The 21,554-nt window shown below is 43.2% G+C and overlaps 1 protein-coding gene across 3 annotated transcripts in view; it reads left to right on the forward strand.

Annotated features, from left to right (window-relative positions):
- Positions 1 to 21,554, forward strand: part of BMP2K (BMP2 inducible kinase) — a 103,279-nt gene that overhangs the window by 39,014 nt on the left and 42,711 nt on the right. The window contains exon 1 of one of the 3 annotated variants that reach the window (XM_068680457.1): positions 96 to 462. The exons of 1 other annotated variant lie outside the window; for it this stretch is intronic. In XM_068680457.1, the coding sequence (XP_068536558.1) occupies positions 258 to 462 (205 nt within the window). In that variant the 5' untranslated portion in view covers positions 96 to 257. Of the gene's footprint in view, positions 1 to 95; positions 463 to 21,554 lie in introns of those variants that run through there. One more of the 3 variants, XM_068680456.1, reaches the window with a different exon arrangement.

The raw sequence follows: 21,554 nt of genomic DNA on the forward strand, positions 1-21,554 counted from the left end.
ACTTCCGGCCGCCCGCCGGAGGAGGGAGGGAGGGGTGGGCTGGAACAGGGAGGGAGGGGCGGGCGGCGCATGCGCGGTGGCGCCGCGCACCGGCGGGGCGGCTGCTGGCGGCGCTCGCGGGACCCCCCCCTCCCCTCCCCTCCCCTCCCGGTCCCGTCCCGGTCCCCGCGGGGGCGGGGCCGCCCCCCCCCTGCCGCAGCCGCCGGGCAGCGGCCGCTCCGCTCCGTGCCTGCCGGGGGCTCCCGGCGCCGCTCGCCATGAAGAAGTTCTCCCGCATGCCCAAGGCGGAGGGCGGCAGCGGCGGTGGAGGAGGAGGAGGAGGAGGCGGTGGCGGCGGTGGAGGCTGCGGGGCGGCGGGCGGCGGCTCGGCGGGCGGCGGCGGAGGGGGCAGCGGGGCCGCCCTGGGGAAGGTGTTCGCCGTGGGGCGCTACCAGGTCACCGCCGAGGAGCTGCTGGCTGAGGGTAACGCCGGGGACACCGGGACGGGACCCCGGGGGTGTCCGGTGCCGGGGCTGGCAAGGGGCGGGTTTCTGTGTCCCCCCCCCCCCCCAAAAGGATTGGGGTAGTGGGAGCGTGTGGAGGGCGTTTGGCAGCCCCAAAAGAGACAAAATGATCACAATAACTAATAATTAATAATCAATAATTAATAATAAACCCCTCGCCGGTAGGTTTTTAGCAGGGTCAGGCATCAGCTGGCAGCGCCAGCAGCTCCTGGCTGCTCCCAAGCAGGGTCAGGGGGGGTGGCAGCCCCCTGAGCCCCCCACCCAGCTCACCTGCACAGCCACCGGCCTGGCCCTGGGTCCTGACACGCTGCTGGGGGCTGTAGGTGCTGCTGGCACCACGGCTCGTGTCCCAGGGCAGCAGGCTCCAGGTGCTGGGGAGGTGCTGGGCTCCGCAGCCCCACTGCCCCAGGTGCTGGGGATGGTGCTGGCGGTGTCTCCAGGACGAGGTTTTAACAACTGCGTGCTGGTAGCGTGGGTATTGAAAGTAGAAAATGTGGTGGCGAGAGGTAGGTTATTGCTGCCGTCCTGTGAAAGTTTTAGTACGGCGAAGTTAGTGTCTAACGCTTATTTAGAATAAGTACAGTGTTTTGCACCTGACTTATAAATGTGAGGTTAGGGCATTGCCTCCTGTGTCTGTGGTTGCCCCAAAAGACAAGAGGGATCCTTGCTGGGAGCTGCCTTGGAGTCACCGCAGCCTGACACAAAGTGCTTCCTCTGCACAGGGCTGCTTGCAGCGCAGAGGCTTCTTAAAAAGAAAAAAAAAAAAAAAAGGAAATGAGGTCCTGAACAAATTGAGGAGGCACACACACAGAAACCAGAAAAATAGCACAGTGTTTTGTTCGGTTCACTGTCTTACTAAAACTTTTCTCATGAAACGCTGTTTGAGGAGTTGTAAATTCCTATTTTTTTATTCCTATAGGTTGCAGTGACAAATTCATAGCCCTCAACAGGCACAGGGGCAGCGGGAGTATGTGTTTAAGTAGTTGAGTGTTGTGCAAATTTGTGTTCTTTCTTAATAGACAGAAATAGCAAGTTTTTTTTACAGCTTTCATGTGATGCCTTAAGTGCAGATGACTAGAACTAGAAGTGATAAGAGTCGGGACGGCGTAAATCTGTTGCATCTAGAGAAAAGTCTTCAAAGCCAACGCCGGAGCTATTTGGCAGTAGGGAGGACCCTATAAAGCTTTAGAAGAGAATGGAACAACAGGTGGCCTACTGACAAGGTTAAGGAAGCAGGGCAGAAGCGAGGGAGCTGCTGCATCCCATGTGGTGGCCGGGGAGGGGCTGGGTTAGGTTAACTGCGTGTGTGTGGAGCAGGGGTGCGCCTGCTGAGGAGGTGCCCGTGACGAAGCTCTGGTCTGGCTCTGCTGCTTCCAATCTGTCACAAGAGCTGGTGGATGGAGAAGTTTCCTTGTGTCTAGGAATTGCTTCCTGACAGGCTGGTTTTCCCTCGATGGGGTAACGATTAATAGTAAGCGCTCGTTTGTTAGTGGTGTTGTACAGGTAATATTAACATCTAGTATTAAGAATTAACACTCCTTATAAATTCTCTGCCTTATAATCCCCCCGCCTTGAGGGGAGGGAGCAATGACTTTTTTTTTCCTAATCCCTGTACATATAAAGTGTTGGTTTTATTCTGCTGAAACCCAGTTTTACTGAGCTTCTTAGCCTTGCCAGGTAGCTCCAGTTATTCAGTGCTGATGAAATACCATTTACAAGTTACTTTAAGAGGCTCAGAGTGGAGTTTTAGGGCCTGTAACGAGAAGCTGGTAATAAGTTAATGAATGTAACCAACTTAACAACTAGCCTGTTTCAGAAACAGATGGATAAGACTCAGTTAGCAGTGGTATGGCATAGACAGGCTTTTTTACTAGCTGTTAGGGTTAATAGCATATGCCTGTCAGGTTCAAAGTGTGTCGTCCCCCCCCCTTCTAAATTTTACATGTGAATTGTCTTAGAAAGCTAGGTCTTGGCTTTGCAAGTGCCGAAGGCTTCCTATAACTAGAGCAAGTTGCAGCAGCGATGCCAAAAGGCTCAAGTCATAACTACATCCATTGTTAGGCTGCACTAATGAATCTTTGGTAGATTTCCTGTGTTGATACGGATGCTGCCCTTGAAACACTTCTCTAGCCTTTGACAGTATCGTTTTTATTGCAGTGCTTAAAGGCCAAGCTACGTCACGTTATAACAAAATGCTTTTGCATATATAATGGACGTAGTACTATCTAAAGCAGCTGTAAACTTGGGTAGTAAAGTAGGTATAAAGGTTGAAGTGCTGCGGTTAGAAGGCTCTTAGATTGTTTTTTCTGTGTTAAACAAAACTGTTTTTTGATGGGTTCTTATCTTTCATAACCCGAGGCTCGGTGTGTTGTTGGATGGGGGTGTTTGTTTCTGAGGTTTGTTATTCAGAGATGAGGAAAAACAATACATTTGGGTTAAGCTTTGATGGATGAAATGAGTTGCTATCTATCCATTTCAAAGGGTGAGACAGAAGCAGCAAGGGGACGGTGGGACTGTGAAGAACGAAGGATCCAGGCAGAGCAAAGGCCTTCTTTATATCTGTTTTGTTGTATGAGGGTTTGTGCAGTGAAGCAGAAGTTTGGAAAATTAATCTGACACAAATATGGTGAAGTCTGTCTCTCTGAAGTTACGGATGATGTCCTGGGGACACTGAAGTTAGTTGTGGTGGCTCTAATACTGAAAAAGGCTTTCTAGCTCAGTAATTGCAGCAGACTGGATGTGAAAATTATGAAATGTCCTTTTAAATCCATCTCAAAAAACAAATGCAAAACAGTGTATGTTGTGAAGAGTGAAAAGGTAAGTAACAGCAAGCAATAAGCTGCTGGGCAGCCGAACTTGGCCACAACTGTGCTTGCACTCCCCTTCATCAAAGGGAAGGGGGAGAAAATACGATGGAAAGGGCTCAAGGGTTGAGATAAGGACAGGGAGATCACTCAGCAATTACCGTCACGGCCAAAACAGACTCAGCATAGGGAGATTAATGTAATTTACTGCCGGTCACTAGCAGTAGGAGGACTAAAAGCAAACTAAAAACACCTTCTCTCATCCGCTGTCTTCCACCTCCTCCCCCCGAGCTGTGCAGGGGAAGGGGGCTGTGTTCAATCCTCCGTGGTTGTTCCTCTCCGCCGCTCCCTCACGGTCTCTCTCTGCCCCTGCTCCCCGTGGGGTCCCTCCCATACTGAGCCTGGGGGGTTGCCCACAGGAACTGCTTCAGGAAATGCTCCCACACGGCTCCGTACCACGGGGTCCATCCCCCAGGAGCAAACTGCTCCAGCACGGGTCCCCCCCAGACCCGCTGCTCCACCAGGGGCCTCTCCACAGGCCTCAGGGGAACTTCTGCTCCATGCCTGGAGCTCCTCTGTGCTGGCCTTGGTGTCAGCAGGGCAGCTTCTCTCGCATTTCCCACCCCTTTCTCCCAGCTGCTGTGGCACAGCAGTTTTATTTTTCCCCTTTATTCAATCTGCTCTCCCAGAGGCCCAGCCAGCGTCGCTCTGGCCAGCAGCGGGTCCCCTTTGGAGCCGGCTGGAGCTGGCTCTGCTCTGACATGAGGCAGCTGCTGGGCTCTGCTCACAGAAGGCACCCCCGTGGCCCCTCACCAACACCAAAACCTTGCTGTGTAAACCCCGTACACTTGCCAAAGTGTTTTTAGTTTACGGAAGGAGGAGGAGAAGTTGTGGCTTTACACGAGGGTAAATCTACTTCATTGTTTGCATTGACTTAAACAGAAATTTATTATTGAACTGCATGAAACTAATTTTCCTGGAGACTGTAAGCGTTGGCATTGGAAGGTATTTTTAAACTACAGTTCAGTTCTGTTATTGTCTCGATATCTTGGTAGGTCTTAGAGGTGCTTACACTGAGTAAATAAAGCCTTTTTCAGGTTTGAGCTTGTCTTTGGTCCATCAGAGTTAGCAGGCAAAGGAAGGCAGGGTAAGTGTGTGGAAATTCAGTATGTTGGTGTGTTTTTACTGTGTGCAGATAAAGCAAACAAAGGGTGTTAAAAAATAACAAATAAAAAATAAAAAGTTGCGGAAAGGGGATCCATGGGGTAATGAGGTGCCCAAGGCTGTACCTGAGATGTGCAATAGGGTCCGAACCTGTAGTCCTGAACAGTGCTGGCTGGCATAGTTTGAAAGCTCTTTTATTGGCATAGAAAGATGCTCGCCATCCTGCTTCCGTTGCATTTCTTATCTAGAATGAATTAAATTACATGTCTTATGATTGCACTTTCATTAAAAAAAAAAAGGAAGAAAAAACAACAAAAAACCTTCTGTTTAGCTTTTTTTTCTCTTTCTGTAGTATAGCTAATAAACTGTCATTTAGTGTCTCATGTGTCTTGAACTGGTATTTCAAGCACCACAGTTTCAATGTCTTTTTCAGGCTGGTGGTTCCCCTACTGTCCAGGACAATTAATAGCACGTGTGGACTCTTTCCGATTTCTTAATTAAGATATATTTAGCCCAACAGAGAAATGGGGTAATTTAATGTCAGGCAGTAGCCCGTTTTTCCTCTAGGCATGAAGCATTTGTCCCTTTGGAAGTATTCCACCAAAGCAGCAGGAATGGCCTCTCCTTGTTCGTTAAGCTAGAAGCCCTGCTAGAAGCAGAAATATTAGTGACTGAGGTAGAAGGTAGGCAATGGCACATGCAGCTGCTTCCACAGGTACCCAGGCTGGTGGGGAAGTGGTGGGCATCATTGTGGTGTTTGGGAAGAGCAGTGGGCTGCCCTCCAGCTCTTATATGCCTTGATCCTTTGGGCAGGAGAAGTTGTACATGCTGTATCAGCGCCCTTCTGCTGTAACTTTCTGTATTTCCTTTGCCTTAAGATATGTGGGAAGAAGAGGAGAAGCAGTTACTCTGTTTTTTGTTTTTCTGGCTGATAAAACGGTGAGTGTGGAGCTGTATTTTTGTGCTTTCGGAGTGCCTGTGAGTGCTATCTCACAGAGAGCTTCTGTTTTTCTGAGTGACATTATATCTGGGACCAGACAGGCTGGGGAAAAAGTGTCTCAAAATGGGTAGGTGTGTGTATTACACAGAGTGTTTGCTTCAGTTATTTAATATGATGGTTAAAGCATTGATTTCTCTGAAGAGGCATCTCTATTTAGAGAGGACAAGTGAAAAGCTCAAGTATCCCTCCATGAAACTGGAAACTCATTCTCCTTTCTTATATAATCCTTCTCACGCTGCAATCTCCTGGAGTCATTACTGACAAACTCCTGAAGGAATGAGCGTGCAAGCTGAACCGTCCTGTTTAAACTGAACATGTGGTCCTTGCAAGTACTTGATGGCATAGGTTATTTAGTTGGTCTTTTATTTTTATATTGTCCAGGCCAAGTCCTAAGAAAACTAGCAGCTTGATCAGCGAATCCACGTCCTGCTCTGTGAGGTCATGGGCTATGTAGCTGTAGGTTGTCAAGTTTTTTTGTTTGTTTGTTTTTACTGCAAATGTCATTTATTGGGGTGCTTTTTTGTTTGTTTGTTTGTTTTTCCCAAATAGTTTGTCTAAGGAAGAAGGGGGAATCTTAAGACTGGACTGGCATCGCAATGGTGGTGAAGTTTGAATTGCCTAATGCCCAGAGAGGAGGCATTCTAAGTTCTTCAAAATTGGTTCCCAAATTAGGATCGTCATTAAAGTTTATCTGTCTTATGTATATTAGCAATAGCACTTGAATTAGTAATCTGAATAGACAAACTTTCTGATGTGCCCTTTTGATTTTTCTCTCGCCCTTCTGTTTTGTTAAGCCCTATTTCACTTACCCTGATTTTTTAGGTTTTTATAGTAAGATGTTGGGCATGCGCAGTTCAGGAAGTTGCTGTAAATTCTTAAGTGTCCTGATGTACCGCAAGCACTGCCTTCACTCTTGGGAAGATTTGGCTTGTTTGTTCTTGTTTCTTCTGAAGAGACAAACAGGAGAAGTGCCCTTGCAATGAATCTGTTAACTGGAGTGCTTGAAAGTGATTAAAAGCAGTGTGGACCAAATTCTTGACTCCGAGATCCTGATTCTGCAGCGTGGAAGATGATTTGTGTGGCAGGTGTTGTGAAGGCAGCTGTGGCAGTATCACTTCTCTCATGACTGTGTGACATGGCAATCTCATGTGCTGCAAGCTGAAACTGTAATTACTGGTTTTCTTCATTTGCTCAGTGTTTGTGTAGCTTGTGAATTGCCACTCCTTGCAGTAACTACTATTTTATTTTCCATAGGAACCCAGTTCAGTTGTTCAGATATATTTCCAGACAGCCTTCCAGCTCATAGTCTAACTTGTGGAGTTGGAGCTGGGATCGGTCACGTCGACTTTTCAGAGTATAATATCACTGAATCTATGTTCACACATCATCTTAAAGGTCATACCTGTTACTCATTCTGTCTCAAACACAGTTCTGCTTTGCTAATATTTGAGTAGCAGAAATGGTTTGTTTAAGTTCAGAAGGTATAAAGGGGGGAAAAAGCAGTATGAAGACTTGAAAGGGTCCGACTAATTTTTGCGGAGAGCATAGAAAAAAAAAAGTACAGAGCTCTGACACAGTCCCAGTAACAAGCATGGCTGCCGTATTTCAAGTGTAGCAGGTGGTGAGATGCTGAGTGAGTGAGGTTTTGATCTCTAATGAAAGATTGGGAAGCTGTGCTTTAGTGCTTAAGTTTGTTTTTTTTTTTTCAGTCTTTTCAAGCCTACTGCAGGCAGATAACAATCTGAAACAAGAGCATTGTTTTGCCTTTTACAGTTTGTAGCTGTATTCTCTGTAGTAAGAGGCCAAACCAGGAATTAGTTTGGATGTCGGTTGTGATCCTTGTCTTGCATTGATGTGCAGGTAAAAATACTGTTTCTTGTAACATAGTGCACAAAGTAATGCTTTAACTTGAGCTTTGGTCACATTGTCAGGTAGCTAGTGTACTGACTGAACTTGTTTGGTGCTGCAGGAGAAGAGCCGTGCATTTGCAGTGTTCAGACCCTGCTGTGGCTCGTCTGCCCCCCAGAGCTGTCACGTGCCTCTTGTACAGAGATGCAGAAATTTGCACAACTGGTTAAGAAATGTGTGTAGCCTGACAAAGGGATCTGTTGTGCAGCCCAGAGCCAGTTCAGCATTCACCAACACGTGGTCTAACACTCTTCTTGTTGTCAAGGTATTGCTCTTTGAATCCCTTAAGGATACTCATTCCAGCACTGTGCTGTATGTGAACATGCAGCGTTATGCCTGTACTGGCGGCAAATAATTGTTCCCTTTCCTTTTAGAAGGACGTTATCAGTTGAACTTCTGGGGGCCCAGAAGCAGTTAAATACTGAGCAAGTCCTTTGGAATCTGGTAGTTCTGAGCTCAGTTGTTGGGACAGCAGCCAAGAGTCAGATTGTCGTACAGGAAGAGCAACTTGGTTTGGAGCAGCATCGTGTTAATACGATGCACGGTCTCAAGCTGTCTTTCCTTTGCCAGACTTTGACAAGAGAGATCAAACGCGTGTGCCTTCTAATTGCTTCTTACCCGGCGTATGTGTTTTGATAAAACATGTTAATGGTGCAGTAGTCATAATGGGGGGTGCGTGTGCAGGTTTTGATTTTTGCTGTTTATCTCCTGCACACCCTTAAAGGGTGAAGCAGCATGCAGTAATAGAAGATATATTAGCTTTATCCATTAAAGTCTTGGCCTGGCTTTAAAAGAATCTGAGCATTACCTTATTTTGGGTGTGCATTTTTTGTTGATTCTCCTGAAGGTATTTTTGTTTTGTTTTAGATGTCAGTATTTTGTATGTCAACATAGAAAATGAAAACTTTGCTAGCTAATAAAAGTAGAATTAGTTTCCAGATGGGTGTTAACCCCAAACTAGTGATTCTGGGAAGGGTATGTTTATTTCTGTCACAGGTTTTCGTTGCTGTAATATCAGAACAGTCAGTCATTAGCTAGGATGTTACCCATAGGGAGGTATTTGTACAGTTTTCTTGTGTGTGGAGAGCACAAGTAAATGCCAGAGATGGGACTTGGTCTCTGCCTAGCAGCTCAGTGGGTCTCCCTTTCCTTTAGCATGAAGAACGTGAACACGCTTTAATATATACAGATGTTAAAGTTGTGGACTTTGATATCTTTCTGGCTGTAGATGTTTATTTGTTTTAGCTGTGAATGTGTGCAAACATGATGTCAGGTGAACTTCTTGTGCTCTGCTAAATTAATTACACTTTGGGCTGACAGGAACAAGGTTTGATAAAATCGTTTAGGTATTTCTTGTCTCTTGTTCTACAAGCATTGTTTTTAAGCCCTTGTTCTTGAAACTGTTTAATTTCTTAACCTTAGGCTATATTTATTTTCTTGTAGCTCTGTTCTGCCTCCATAATACTCCAGGTAAGTAGGCTACCATAGCGGAAAGAGCTGCAGTTTGTAAGGAGTGCTAACTGACACTATGAATGCGTCGCGCCTGCCAAAATACCAAGTGCAAGTGTGTTGGATTGCAGGTGGCTCCAGGAAACAAAATTGATTTTGCAATGGGGACTCACCAGGACGGTAGGCCCGGTCAGTCACCTCGTCTTAACTGGTTTGCCTAGGATGCTGTCTTTTTCCTCAGAAAATGCTGACATCTGTTTTGGAATGGATGTCTTTTTCTCAGGTGTTTTTATAGGCTTAGCTTAGAAACTGTTAATGTAGTAAAAGAACAGCTGCTTCCTGAAATATTTGGAATACTTGCCCTTTTCCAGTACCGTAAGCTGGAAGTCTGAGGCTGTTTTCCATATCCCAGTGACACTAAACAGCAGTTCGGGTCCTCTCTAGCATGCTTTTTTTTTCTGCAGTAGATATGTATTTGTATTTGCAGTAGATTTGTATTTGGATTTTCCTCTCTGGCCTAAGAAGTTATGCAGTGAGACCCCTGTTCTCTTGAAAGGCTAGGTTCTGTTTTTTCTCATCATCATTGTCTAGCTGCTGACAAGAAAGGAGGATGAATTCCTCATCTGCTTTCCTGATTGTCTTGTGATGGATTTCAGTCTCCCAAGTGTTTGTCTGCTGGTTATGAAGGTGGGAACCTTTCCCTTCCTCTCCTCTGATGCTTTCCTTGCTTGCAGTTCTCTAGGTTGGTTATTTTTTACTTCTAGATATGGCTGGAAAACTAGCTGTTTTAGCCTTGATTCTTGTGCTGTCCGCACTGCTACTCCTGATGCAAATGGTGAAAATACTGAAGAAGTGATTATGTACAATCTTGTGAGAGTCAAAACCTTCTGTCCTTTTTTTTTTGTCTGGCTCTTTCTGAGGTGTCAAAGCTGGTATTGATCTGAAGAACATCACATCCCCTTAGGGAAAGTCATCACCCTGCAGATGGGGAAACGAAAGAAGATGGAGAGATTTGCCCAGGGGTGAAAACAAGTCTGTACAAGAGCTGAGGGCAGGGTTTGGAACTTCCCAGCTCCGCGAGGGGTTCTTCCTCATTACTTCTGTAACATGTTGTTAATACACCTCGAGTGCCGTATACAGAATGATGAAGGCAACTGTGATGTTCTAGGACTTCAGGAACTTTTATTCCAAATGATACACATGTTGGTCTTCCTTCTAAACTTGCAGAATACTTTCTTTAATGGATGGATTTGTTCATGTGCTGCCTTGAAACTTTAATACGCAAGTCTTGAAGAGATACGTACTTAGAGGATTGGTCTGATTCTTGTTTTAATTCTTGTACTGACTCATTTTACCTTTTCTCGTTGTTTTTACTAGTTGTTTGGGCTGTGATTTCTGTCTGTGAATCTTGTCTAATGAACCATTCTTGCAGCATTTTTTGCTGTATTTCACATAAGAAAGAATAGTTCCAGAAGTCAATGATAAATAAGGCGAGTTCTTATGGTTTTGCAATTCCTTCAGGTTGAAAAACTGCATGTGATGTTATTTACAAAGACAGTTGCTAAACCACGTTAGTTTTTGGATAGTTACAAAAGGACTTGCATGACACTATATTAAATGTGTGTTTCTTTGGAGAGACAAGCTATGGACAGATGAAACTTGGATCTCGTCTTAATGTAACTGCTAAATGCACACAGGGTTGGCCTGTGCTATTTGAGTTTGGAGAGAGCCAAGTGCTCAGTTGGATTGCTGTGAGGTAAACACAGGAGAAGGCCATTTCTTAGTGTTGTGGTTTTGAACTTCGTGTCTCACAGTAAAAAATAGATCATTAAAGAATATAAGGCACTGAATTATCTCAGTGATGCAATTGTGTAGGGGCCTGACTTGATTGTAACTTGTATTGTGTGAGACAAAAATAGAAATGTGAATGACTTTCGTCATGTCTGTGCTGGACATGGGACCTGTTCTGTGTGTGATACGCAGAAAATCAAGCTTTCTTAGAAAAAAAAATAAATCTAATTTCATCCTCTTGGAGCCCTGTTGTCTTCATATAGCTCAGTAGCTTAATCTGTGTCTGTAGGAAGAGACCTTCAGTTCAGTTTAGATGAGCTGTCGCTTGGCTTCATAAGAATTCATGACACAGCAGGGAGATCATTAATTTTTCTCGAATGAGACATCCAGAGGTTCATTAAACCTCAGAAGGCAGAAGAATTTGTATTATTATGGCAGTTGTAAAAACCAACAAACAAAACCCAAATAGCCATACAAAAGCTCAACAAAACAAAACCACTTGCATTGCGTCTGATTTGGTGAAGGTCCACGAATCTTGGTTTAAATTTGCATTATTACCTTCCCAAAAGCTTAGTTCTTTCTTCGGATGTGCCTGGGTTGTCTCCATCAGCCTGATTTACTCCCTCATTTTCACTTACTGTGCTGTTAAACTGATCCTGGATTATATGGCTGCATTGGTAAGAGGACATTATGTTGAAGGACGTGTTTGGGTGTAGACAGTGGATCAGTCATAGAGTTTCCATCTTTAGGAACTAACCCAAAGCATGCAAGCTTCCAGGCTGGGCTGTTTAATGAATAACTGCCTTGTTCAGAGTTACTGTTGCTGACTGACTGTCCCTTGAAACATAGGAGGTAAATGAGAGATGTTAAGCTTTTGATAATTTTGTCTCTGGTAATCAGAACTCAGCCATAGTAGCATAGATGGTTTAAAATGATGCAGCTGCTCCTACTATCTGGGAGTTTCAGTGCCTCTTCCTAAATCATCAGATGTCACAGCGTGGGATTGGAAGTATTGTTGCAGAAGGAACCCCAAGCATAAAAGTGGTGTAAAAGACTTCAGATAGCAGTGTCAATAACGAGACGTTTTGTACACAATTTGGGGTGTTCAAAGATATATAGCACATACCGGATAGAGCTTGAAGAACTGCCTGCCCTGTGGAGGTAACAAGGAAAAGCATTACCCAAAGTACCTTGGAATTGCATTTCCTGGCATAAGCATCCCAAATCCCAGGCAGTGCGCTGTCAAGGAACTTTGTTGGTCCTCTGTCCTCATAATCCAAAGATGTCTGTGTCCACTGCCCTGGCGTGCTGAGAGCTGAAATGCATACTGCTATTGACAGGCAATCATAATACTGATAGATTTAAATATTTGTATCAGGTGTTCTTAATATTTCATCTGGTTAGTCTGATTGTGCTTATGGATGAAGGATCGTCAATGAGTGCAGTTAGACTGAAATGTGAAATGGGTGCGAGGCTGTACGCAGACCCCTCCTAGCAGCAAGGAGGTCTGAATTTCGTTGTGCTGGTTTAGTGTACTTACGACACCATAGGAAAAAATAGTAAACCATAGAGTCATCATATGACATCTGCCTTAGTCTGAGATGCTTGTAGCATCCTGAATTGCTTAGCTGATCTCTGCACAGCCTAGTGACTCCTCTGTTTCTGTTGCAGCCAGCGGTGGTGCATGTCCACGTGCCGCAGATGTAGCTGTGCTGCTGCAGCCCTGCGCCTCGTGCTTCGCCTCGTTTCTGTGGCATGGTAGCTCTGGTGTTCAGGGGGTGAGCTGCTCACGTGTGGTTACAGGTCCATTCTCTGACTTACTCTGCCCTGTTTTTCTCCGCTTGCATGTTAAAATCACAGTTGAAGTAGTGGTTTCAAGGAAAAAGGAAAGACAAGCTACAGACCGAACATGAGCTTGTTGGAGAAGGGTTTTTAATTGGGTGTTAAAACATTAGGTATGAAAATGGAACTTAGTTCCCAAAGAGTGAGGGTGGTTATGCACTAGATAGGTAATGTATCCGTACCCACTAATTTAAGCATTTGCTATCTGTAGTTTACTCAAATGCTTGTTTATTATTTTGGAATTCAAATCAATTTAAACCAACGCTTCTGTGCATTAAAAAAGCTTAGCAAATGACACTTGAAATCAATCTGTAAAATGAATTTAATTCATGGGTTCTATTGATCATAGCCACAGTGTTGTAGAATGAGTAATTTCATTTTCCTGTCAACTCTATTTTCACAGATATCTTCGTCCTGCTTTTCAGACTCGCTCAGCCTCCAGTTTAGAGTAACGAGAGATGGAGCCAAATTCAGTGAGCAAACCAAGTCAGGAGCAATGGGGGAAACACTTTTTCTGTGTGTGGAGGAGGCAGGGAGACAGGTGCTGTTCCAAGACGTTTTTATGGTGGTAGCAGTTGCTAGTTTTAGATTATTATTACTATTTAATCAATGTCTTGGAGACCTTCTGAAGCATTGTTGTGAGTAGGTGGACAGGAAGCACATCCTGCCCAAAGGCATCACCTTGGTTACATCTTGAGTAACAGGATATGTCTAGGCTGCTGAGGTTCAAGCGACTTGAGGTTTACTGGCACCGTGAAAGGGAATTGAATTAATTCTAATGGCCTAGATTACACAGTTAGCATAATCCCTTATATAAATGTTTAGTCAACAGTCTTGACCTTGAACAAATAAAACACAGTTCAGGTTATTTAATAGCGTTCTGTTGTGTGGGTATATATTTGTTCTTTGAGCTTACTGCTTGGAAAGGGAAGCATCGATGACACCAGGTTTTATATCTTGAAGAAAAATCTTGATCCTGCAAATGGCTGTCACTGGTGACAAGTGTTTCTTGGCTTCAGAAACATGTATTGTGTTGCTTGAACTTCTATATTTTTTATTCCAGAGCTGGTTTACACCAGTCGGGGAGATTCTAAAAATGCAAACCTGGTAGAAGATGCAATTATGAGTAATGCAGTGCACTGTGGATGAGAAATTCAACAGCAGTACTTGACAAAACTTTGTAGGCTTGTGCAAACTTGCTTTAAAATGCTAACCTGCTCTGTAAAGGGGTTATTTGCTTATTTAAGCGTATCGGGATGTGCAAAAAGTGCATTTGCAAAGCAGGAAAGTGTTTGAGGAGACTAAATGGAGTGGTTGCCTTACTGCATCTCAAAAGTAAAAATGACAAGAAGATCCTTGCATCATTTGAAGATAGCCTTGTTCCCTGGATGGAAGCTGGTTCTATGAACACTGAACGAAAAGATACCAAACTGAAAATGGGCTTGTTTTTTAGTAATGTGCCTATAAATAAACCTTTGTGCTTTCTTAGTATACAAAACTGCATAAAATAGTTGAGCCTTCTCAGTTATCTCTGCGTTGTGCTGAGGTTTTTCCTGGTCCCCATGAGTGCTGGCAGCAGACTGGATTTGTCTATTTAAGCATAAAAACTTGCATTATTTCTGTGAGAGGAAAGCTCCTGATATTTTGTAAGAAGGGGAAAAAAACAACAGAAATCTATGACCTCTACAGTACTTCTACCTTTGTTATGTTTAGCTTACTTTTGGTTTTGATAAGAAAATAATATTGAAAGTAGCCCAAGAGCCGTAAAGGCCGACTTTTGAAATGAATGAAACTCAATGGGTCGTGACTTGTTGCCAAATCTTACTCTTATTTCCTACTTTCAGTTTCTCTTGGTATAGATAATGGAGCCATTTAACACTGTCAAGCTGTTTCTATTTCAGTGTGATTTCAGAATCTGAAGCTGAAAAGAGGTTAACGTTTATATCTTCACAAGCAATTAACTGCACTGTTGGTGGTCTTGTCATGTCCTGTGCTTTCGTCTTTCCTAACAGAAGAGCAAGCATTTGTTGTCTTTAATATGAGAATCAGCTAAATACAGGCATACATGTATTCCTTTTCCTTCAGCAAATAGGAAGAGGAGGTGATAACAGTATTATGAAAGGAGCAGAGTGCTTGTGACTAATTCATAGTTGAAGCATAGAGAGATTTTTTTGCATTTCTTGTAATGAGAGTAAGAAGTAGAGTGGGCAGGGGGTTTGCCCAAAGAAGTATGTTTTGTCTCGGGTGAACAAGGTGGTGTGTTACTTGCGTGATGAATCATGTGCTTGCCTTTTTTTTTTTTTTTTTGGAACTTCAGTTTAGCAAGTTATTTTCTGTGGTTACATCTTTCTTAAACTTGACAGAGTATTATAGGAAATGTAAGTACTTCTGTTTTGGTAGTTGTGTTCAATTAAAATAATTTACAAAATCATCTATGTTAGGTAACTGCTTCTTTCTTTTTTTTTTTTTTTTTCTCCCCTCTAGAAAAATAGCTGAGGCAGTCAGATGACAGCACAGAAACAGTGTCCTCATTAAAGCAGTCGACTGGATAGATAGCAAGTCACCTGGATACTCTGAGAAGCATTTCAGATGAGCAGCATGATCATCTTTAATGCAGTGCTGAGCTTTGTTCCCTTTGCTGTAGGCTAGATCAAAGCTGGAGTATCTCAGTCAGCCAGCTGTCAGATAAAATGTACTTAAATCTAGAACTTGAACGTTAGTGCTTAAATTGGGAAGTTGTCTGCAGCAGGCATAGTTGACAATCCAGCAGAGAGCTGTGGGACTCGAGCTAACTAGAGCAGGTTTGTTCAAAACAGAAAAAGAATAATCTGAAGTCCTTGTCACCTCATCAAACTATACGCGTTTTAATACGGTTAGTACTGGGTTGGTGGAGTAAACGTCTGGAGGAAGTCTGTGTAGGAGAGGACTCGTTCCAAGTTGCTCTCCTGGACATTCTCACGAAGACGTCACACTGCCAGCTGCAGCCAGAAAAATGACATCTACTAGGCTCTGAGGAGGCTTGCTTATTAAAAGGCCAATTAACAGTGTCTTAGTTTCTTTCTCATGCAAACATACACTTGCCTTAGACTCGTTTTGCTTAAATGATTTCTTCTTGAGAGAATGATGTTGCTTAATAGAAGGGGAAGAAAGTGGAGCTTTTAAAAAGGGTAGGATTTTCAAATTTGAGAAAACTTTGCCCACTCAGTTGTAGTTTGTCTTTAGACTGATGCAGGCATCCTTCACTGTCCTTACACGCAGGGAGTGAAAGGCAATGGTGGTGGCTAAAAATTACTGTTACGGCTTTTTGATGCTTAACTGAGTAGTAATGTCAACAACACAAGAAAAAATTGCTCAGGTCAGTGCCATAGGAACGTTTCTTGGGATTTAAAAGAAGAAAAATATCCCTATCTGGGACCAGTCTTGTTGATGTTCCTCTGCATTCCACCCTTTTTGCTTTCTTACTTATTCTTTGTTGTGCACTGAGGGGATCTTTTGTGACTTCTGGGCATTTTGCTATAGCCTGTTGTGTAGCATTTAAATTTGCATAGAGTTAATTTTTTTGCATGGTAACAAGCCTTTATGATCCTTGCCATTAAGAGAAAGTATAAATGAGATGTCGAAGTCTTTGAGTATGAGAACTTTGCTGGGCATAAAGCTTTACTGCTGCTTGGTGATTAGGAAAAAAACAAACAAGTACTACTACCTGTTTGAAGTGCGAGCATCTGTGGGTTTTGGTTATGACGGCACATATCAGTTCATCTCTTTATTTTTTAAAAGGTGTAAAAAGTAGAAGTTCTTTGTACATTTGGCATGCTTGCTTCGCTTTGTCACTTCATGTGCTTTTCTGTTTTCAGTAAGAACACCAGAAGTTATTTTTCTGGGGTTAGCACCTAGACGTGTTTGGTGCATAGGTATTAGAGAATAAGGAAGCTTTTAGCAGAAAACTTCAGCAGAGCTCTTTTCATCTTTCTTAGGACACTATCGTAGCTTCAGGTGTACTCTGTTGGCTGCTCAACTCAAAGCCCTTTGCCCAGTTGGGGTGTAGTTGGTGGTGAGAGAAATGAAACCTGGGAGTGCCGGCTCAGAGGCAGGGCTGACACCACAGTTTGGGGTGAGGTATGCACAGTGGGTCTGCTGGTAGCGGGGTGCACGGGAATGTCCTGTGGGGTTGTCCCAGGCAGCCTGCTTGGTAATGCATAGCTGCTATTTTTGCAGTGCTGCCCAAAGAACAGATGGTGGTTTGAAGAAAGCAGCGCTTCTTGTGGAAACCACTCGTGATATTCAGAGGGTATTGCACAGAAGGAATTTGTGTGGGCAGTGGAAAAAGGAACAAGAGAATGTCCCTTTGAATGTGGTGTCCGTGCAAAGTGGAGAAATATTGAACTCCAAAATGTGTGTAGAAGAAAGTGATTGTTTTAAGTGGAGGGAGCTATTTGAGCTCTTGATTTTGGGAGTGTTGAGCTCTTCAGCTTGCAGGCAACATCTATCAAGTGCTCTTCCAGCTGGAGCTGCGTCTCAGAGCCTTGTGCTTTTGACTGAGACTTGTGGAACATGTTTTCCTAGGAATATATATGCACATATATACATACAAGTGTGTGTATATAAATACTTCTATATGCAAATACGTGCATAGGAAGAGTGTCATTTGCTACTGTCTGTATTCACCAGGTAGGCCCCTTGACAGTGCTTTCAGCAAGTGAGCGTGCGCAGGTGACTTCAGTTGGTGGCCACGCAGCCCCCGAGGTGAGACAGCCCTTGTGACACCTTCCTGCTGGCTCAGGGCCTGCAGCGGGGTCAGGAAGGTGGTGGCAGTGGGCAGGGCTGATGAAAGCTGGACGATGTTCAGCTTACTGTCTGAGAGCACGTGGAGGTGTATCCCAGCCACCGCCGCAGTTCTCATCGCATTGCTGGAGAACGGAAAGGTTGTGGGATGGGAAGTCCCTTTGGTGGCTCGTGCAGCAGTGCAGAGGTTTGTTCAGCAGCCACCTTGCCCTGTGAAGGTTGTGGAAAAAGAAGTGTGTTCTTGAGCAAAAAATCCTGGTAAGGCCAGCAAGCTGCAGGACAAGGTTGTGTTACCATGTAGCTTCTCAACAAACACCAACTGTTTGGAGTCTGATAGAAAAAATTTCCCAAGTTTGAGGTCTGTGCTGTTTTAGAGGATTCTCTTTCAGAAACAGACATAAATTTTGTTAGCTTCAAGAACTAAACAGTGTTCTCTGCATAAACTAAAGTACTTGCGTTTGCTTCTAGTCTGCTGCTCCGAAAAGCAGGCCCGGTACCCCCGTGTCTGCTACCAGGAGGTGGTGCTCCTGCAGGGGAAGGACTTCGTTTGCAGGAAGGAAGGAGTTACTGATGCTTGCAAGAAGGATAACCATGTGGTTACCCTAATCAGATGCCAGTGAAATGCACATGGCAGCAGAACGTGGGGAGAGCAGAAATTGAGCTGGATGGAGAAGGAGCCTGCATGGGGCAGCAGCAGCCTTCAGGGTCACAGAAGCTCTCTGAACTCCAACGATGTGCTGGCTTTATTTTAAACATGGTGAGGGTGGGATCAAACGGAGCAGGGAGGAAAAGCTTTTGACGTGGTTCTTCTGTCACAGGACAGGGTTGCTTCAAAATTTCTGGTAAAATAGCGTTGTCAGTGTGCTCCTACACGCATAGCAAAAAAGGGCCCTTCCCACTGCTCCACGCAGATGTGCATGTGGATGTTAAGAGCTGACCTTTCATGACTTCATGCTGCTTTTGTGGAAAAGGAGTCCTTTTATTTTAATTCATGCTTTGTGTCCTGTTTTTTTGGGCACTGGCTTCAGTGTCTGTTGCACTTGCAGAAGGTTATAGAGCTCCGGGTTGTTTTTGTTGGTGGTGGTGGTGACTGGGATTTTGGTGGGTGCTGGTTGTTGTTTTGTTTTTTAGTGATTTATTTTTTTTCCCCTGGCAAAGATCTGTTTTTTTTTTTTTTTTTTTTTGTTTTACTAAAACTTATTGTGTGCTTGGAACATTTAACAAGGCCTTACTGCTGTCCTTTGGCATGGATTTGCAAGAAAGTTTGATTTCTTCTTGCTTGGAGCCTGCTTGCAGGGCATTTGTGCCCTGCTTGGAAGGGGACTGGTCTTAACCCATATTCTGCATAGTTTGGTAGCCTGTAAAATGGGCCCTGTTTGCTCGTAGGGCTCCCAAACCGTAGGGCTCAGAAGGCTCTGCAGTTCCAGAAGGTGTGTAACTTCTGCAGGAGGGCATCTCTGGTGGCAAGTTAACCTGCTTTTGGTAGAAACTGGTGGCATCTAGGTGGCTGCTGGCTGCAGAATTGGAGAGCAGACATGTTGACCGAGGGATCCAGGAGTCAAGTGATTGAGTGTGTTAGCTCAGGTAATGCTGAAGGCATGAGTAGTTAATTCACAGCACAAACAAATGCACCTAAATTATTTTTTTATGCTAGATTATCTGAAATGCAAGAAAGCCTGAGCTGTTATTTTAAAGAATAGTATCATGTGGCTGGTTAGCCATTCTGCTGCCAGGTTTTGAGGGGTTTTCTTTTTTAAAAGGGGTTAGCATATGTCTGGGTAGATTGGTCACTGGAAAATAATTTGCACTTAAACCTGTTTATCCAGCTTTGCAGGGCAAGGTCATGCCAAGCTGAAAGCAGAACTTGCAAACTTGCTTCGAAGTAGAAATAAACTGTGCTTTAGCTGTTTCAGCTTCATTAAGAACAACTTGACATAATCACCAAAAAGTCAGTTCTGGAACTGTGCCTTAATGTAGGCTGTGATGCTGGCCTTACAGCCCATCACAAGGCTCACAGCTCTGGGTGCTATGTCTTCAGAATTTCTCTTTTTATAGACTCAATATTATATTTAGTTATTAGAGACATTAGGTGCCTAATCGTCCTGATGGGACAGATGAGAAAAATGTCCATTACTTCCCACATTTCTTCATTCATTTTAGGTTAGTGAAAAGTACAGAAGAATTTTATGTAAATACTGTATCTGAGAAAAGCTTTTATATAGTCATCAGCTTTATAAATATTAGTTTTTGAGTATTTATTTGTATTGAAGTAGAAATTAATAATAGAACTCATAGCCATCTCTCAGTAGCAGCCAGATTTTAAAGCATTTGTAAGGAAGATGTTTATCCCTTGCTGGTTTTGTGTGAGTGGTTGTAGTAACTGTAACTACTGCTTCTGGTTCAGTGCTTGTGAGTATAGGGAGCAATTACTGCCTGCTCCTGTGCATGTGCAATCCTTCTGTTGGTGGTGGACTGCTCTGTTTGTCTGAGATTTGACTTCTTAGTTAGGTGGTTAACCAGCTGGAGGAACAATGCTTGGGATGCTTTTTTATGATTTAGCTGAATATGTAAAACAAAACAAAACAAACAGCAACAAAACCCCTTTTTCAATCTCATCTGTGTATCTAACATGTGCATAACTTTGTTGAGATCATCTTTGTGGATATTCTTTTAGCTTGTCTTCATAGAACTGTTGTCAGCAGTCTGAAAGATGATGAAGGTAGTGGAAGATTCTCCAGCCTTACTTTTTACTAGAGTAAGCAAATAAGACGCTTTGAATTCTGACAACAACGCTGCTTCCTGGTTGGAGTTTCAGGAATGTGATGTAGTGAAGCATAAATGGAAAGTTAAAACTTGTGAAACCTTAAATATGCATAGAGGAAAGAAAAAAGAAAAAAACAACCAGAAAATTTGGCTGTTAAAAATATTTTAGGTAGTTTCAAACATTGCTAGTTTGCTTCTTAATAAGACATCCCCCGAAGCAGGTGGTGAAAATCAAATAAATGACTATTCAAGACAAAAAAGACACATGTCATTCAACTTGCTGAGCTTTGTAATGAGTTTATTTTTCAAAGCACTAGGTTTTTAGTCGTGCTAAGTTTCTACTGATTTATATAACTGTAGGTGCTATAGAAAGGACATTGAGGCAAGTATTTAAATGAAAAGTGACTTGTGCAATGCAATTGGCCTCTAGTGTGTACTAGTGCATTTCAGTTTGGGTTGTGTTTGATGGAAATACAAGACAGGAAGAGATTGAGCTGCTACAAGTCTCAAAATTGGGAAGAGAGATGGAGATACTTAGGTTCAATCACTACAGCACATGATAAAGTGGATGCATGTGTTAATACTTTTGGGGAAAAAAGCATTTCTAATTTCTAAAAGGAGAAGAAGGAAACCAGAATGGTCATGGTGTATTTTCTTTCTTTTTTTTTTTTTTTTTTTTTGTATATGTTATGTTGTGTTATGGAAAATTGAGTTTTTTTTCTGCCTTTACTGATAATAGGACTTATTTTTCCCCCCCACTTTCTAAGAATGCTGGTGAAATGCCAGCTCCTGTGTTCAGTCTGAAGTCTCAAGTCTCAGGGCAAAGCAGCTACTCATCACTTCTGGTTGTGTTTCCATATAGCTTCTGACAAGGACGTGTACGTGGCTCCTCCAGATAACAGCTTAATGAGAGTTTTTTTCTTGAACGTTTACAGCACTGATGTTTGCTTGCTTGGGCAATTTCAGTGAGAAGTTTGACAATAGAAACTCCTTAAAAAAGTTCAAAGTGGAATAGTTCAGGGCAGAGCTTGGTAAAGATTGCCAGAATATTGGTGACAATTTTCCTGTAAGTATTTCTATACCTATTCACACTTTGTTCTGAATTGGTCCGTTTATCAGAGAGCCCAGTGGCGTTTTATACTGGAGATAGTATTTACCAATGGAAAACCATTCAAGGTCACGTATCTACTCCTTTGCAAAATGAGGAATAGTTCTGCTTTTATGGCTCTTTCAGGGTTGAAGTATTAGTTAATATTGCCACCTAATGGCAAGAAGAGCAGTTGCCTGAGATTTTTCTACGCTACTTTATACTGTTTTTTTTTTTGTTGTTTATTTTGTTTTTTACTTATTCATGACTACTTTACTGCAAGTTGTAGAGAATTTTAAGCCTATAAAACTAGCTTAGGAAAGGCTATAAAACTGGTTAAAAAGACAAGAAATGTTTGTTTTCCAATGGCTAGAATTCTGTGCTTTACCAGAGTATTGTTTTATACTGTTGTTCAAGTATTTGTGCTTGAAGTCTTCTTTTTTGAGAGAGGATAGTACAAA

The sequence above is a fragment of the Anas acuta genome, chromosome 4 (assembly GCF_963932015.1).
Source record: "Anas acuta chromosome 4, bAnaAcu1.1, whole genome shotgun sequence".
NCBI classification, from domain to species: Eukaryota; Metazoa; Chordata; class Aves; order Anseriformes; family Anatidae; genus Anas; species Anas acuta.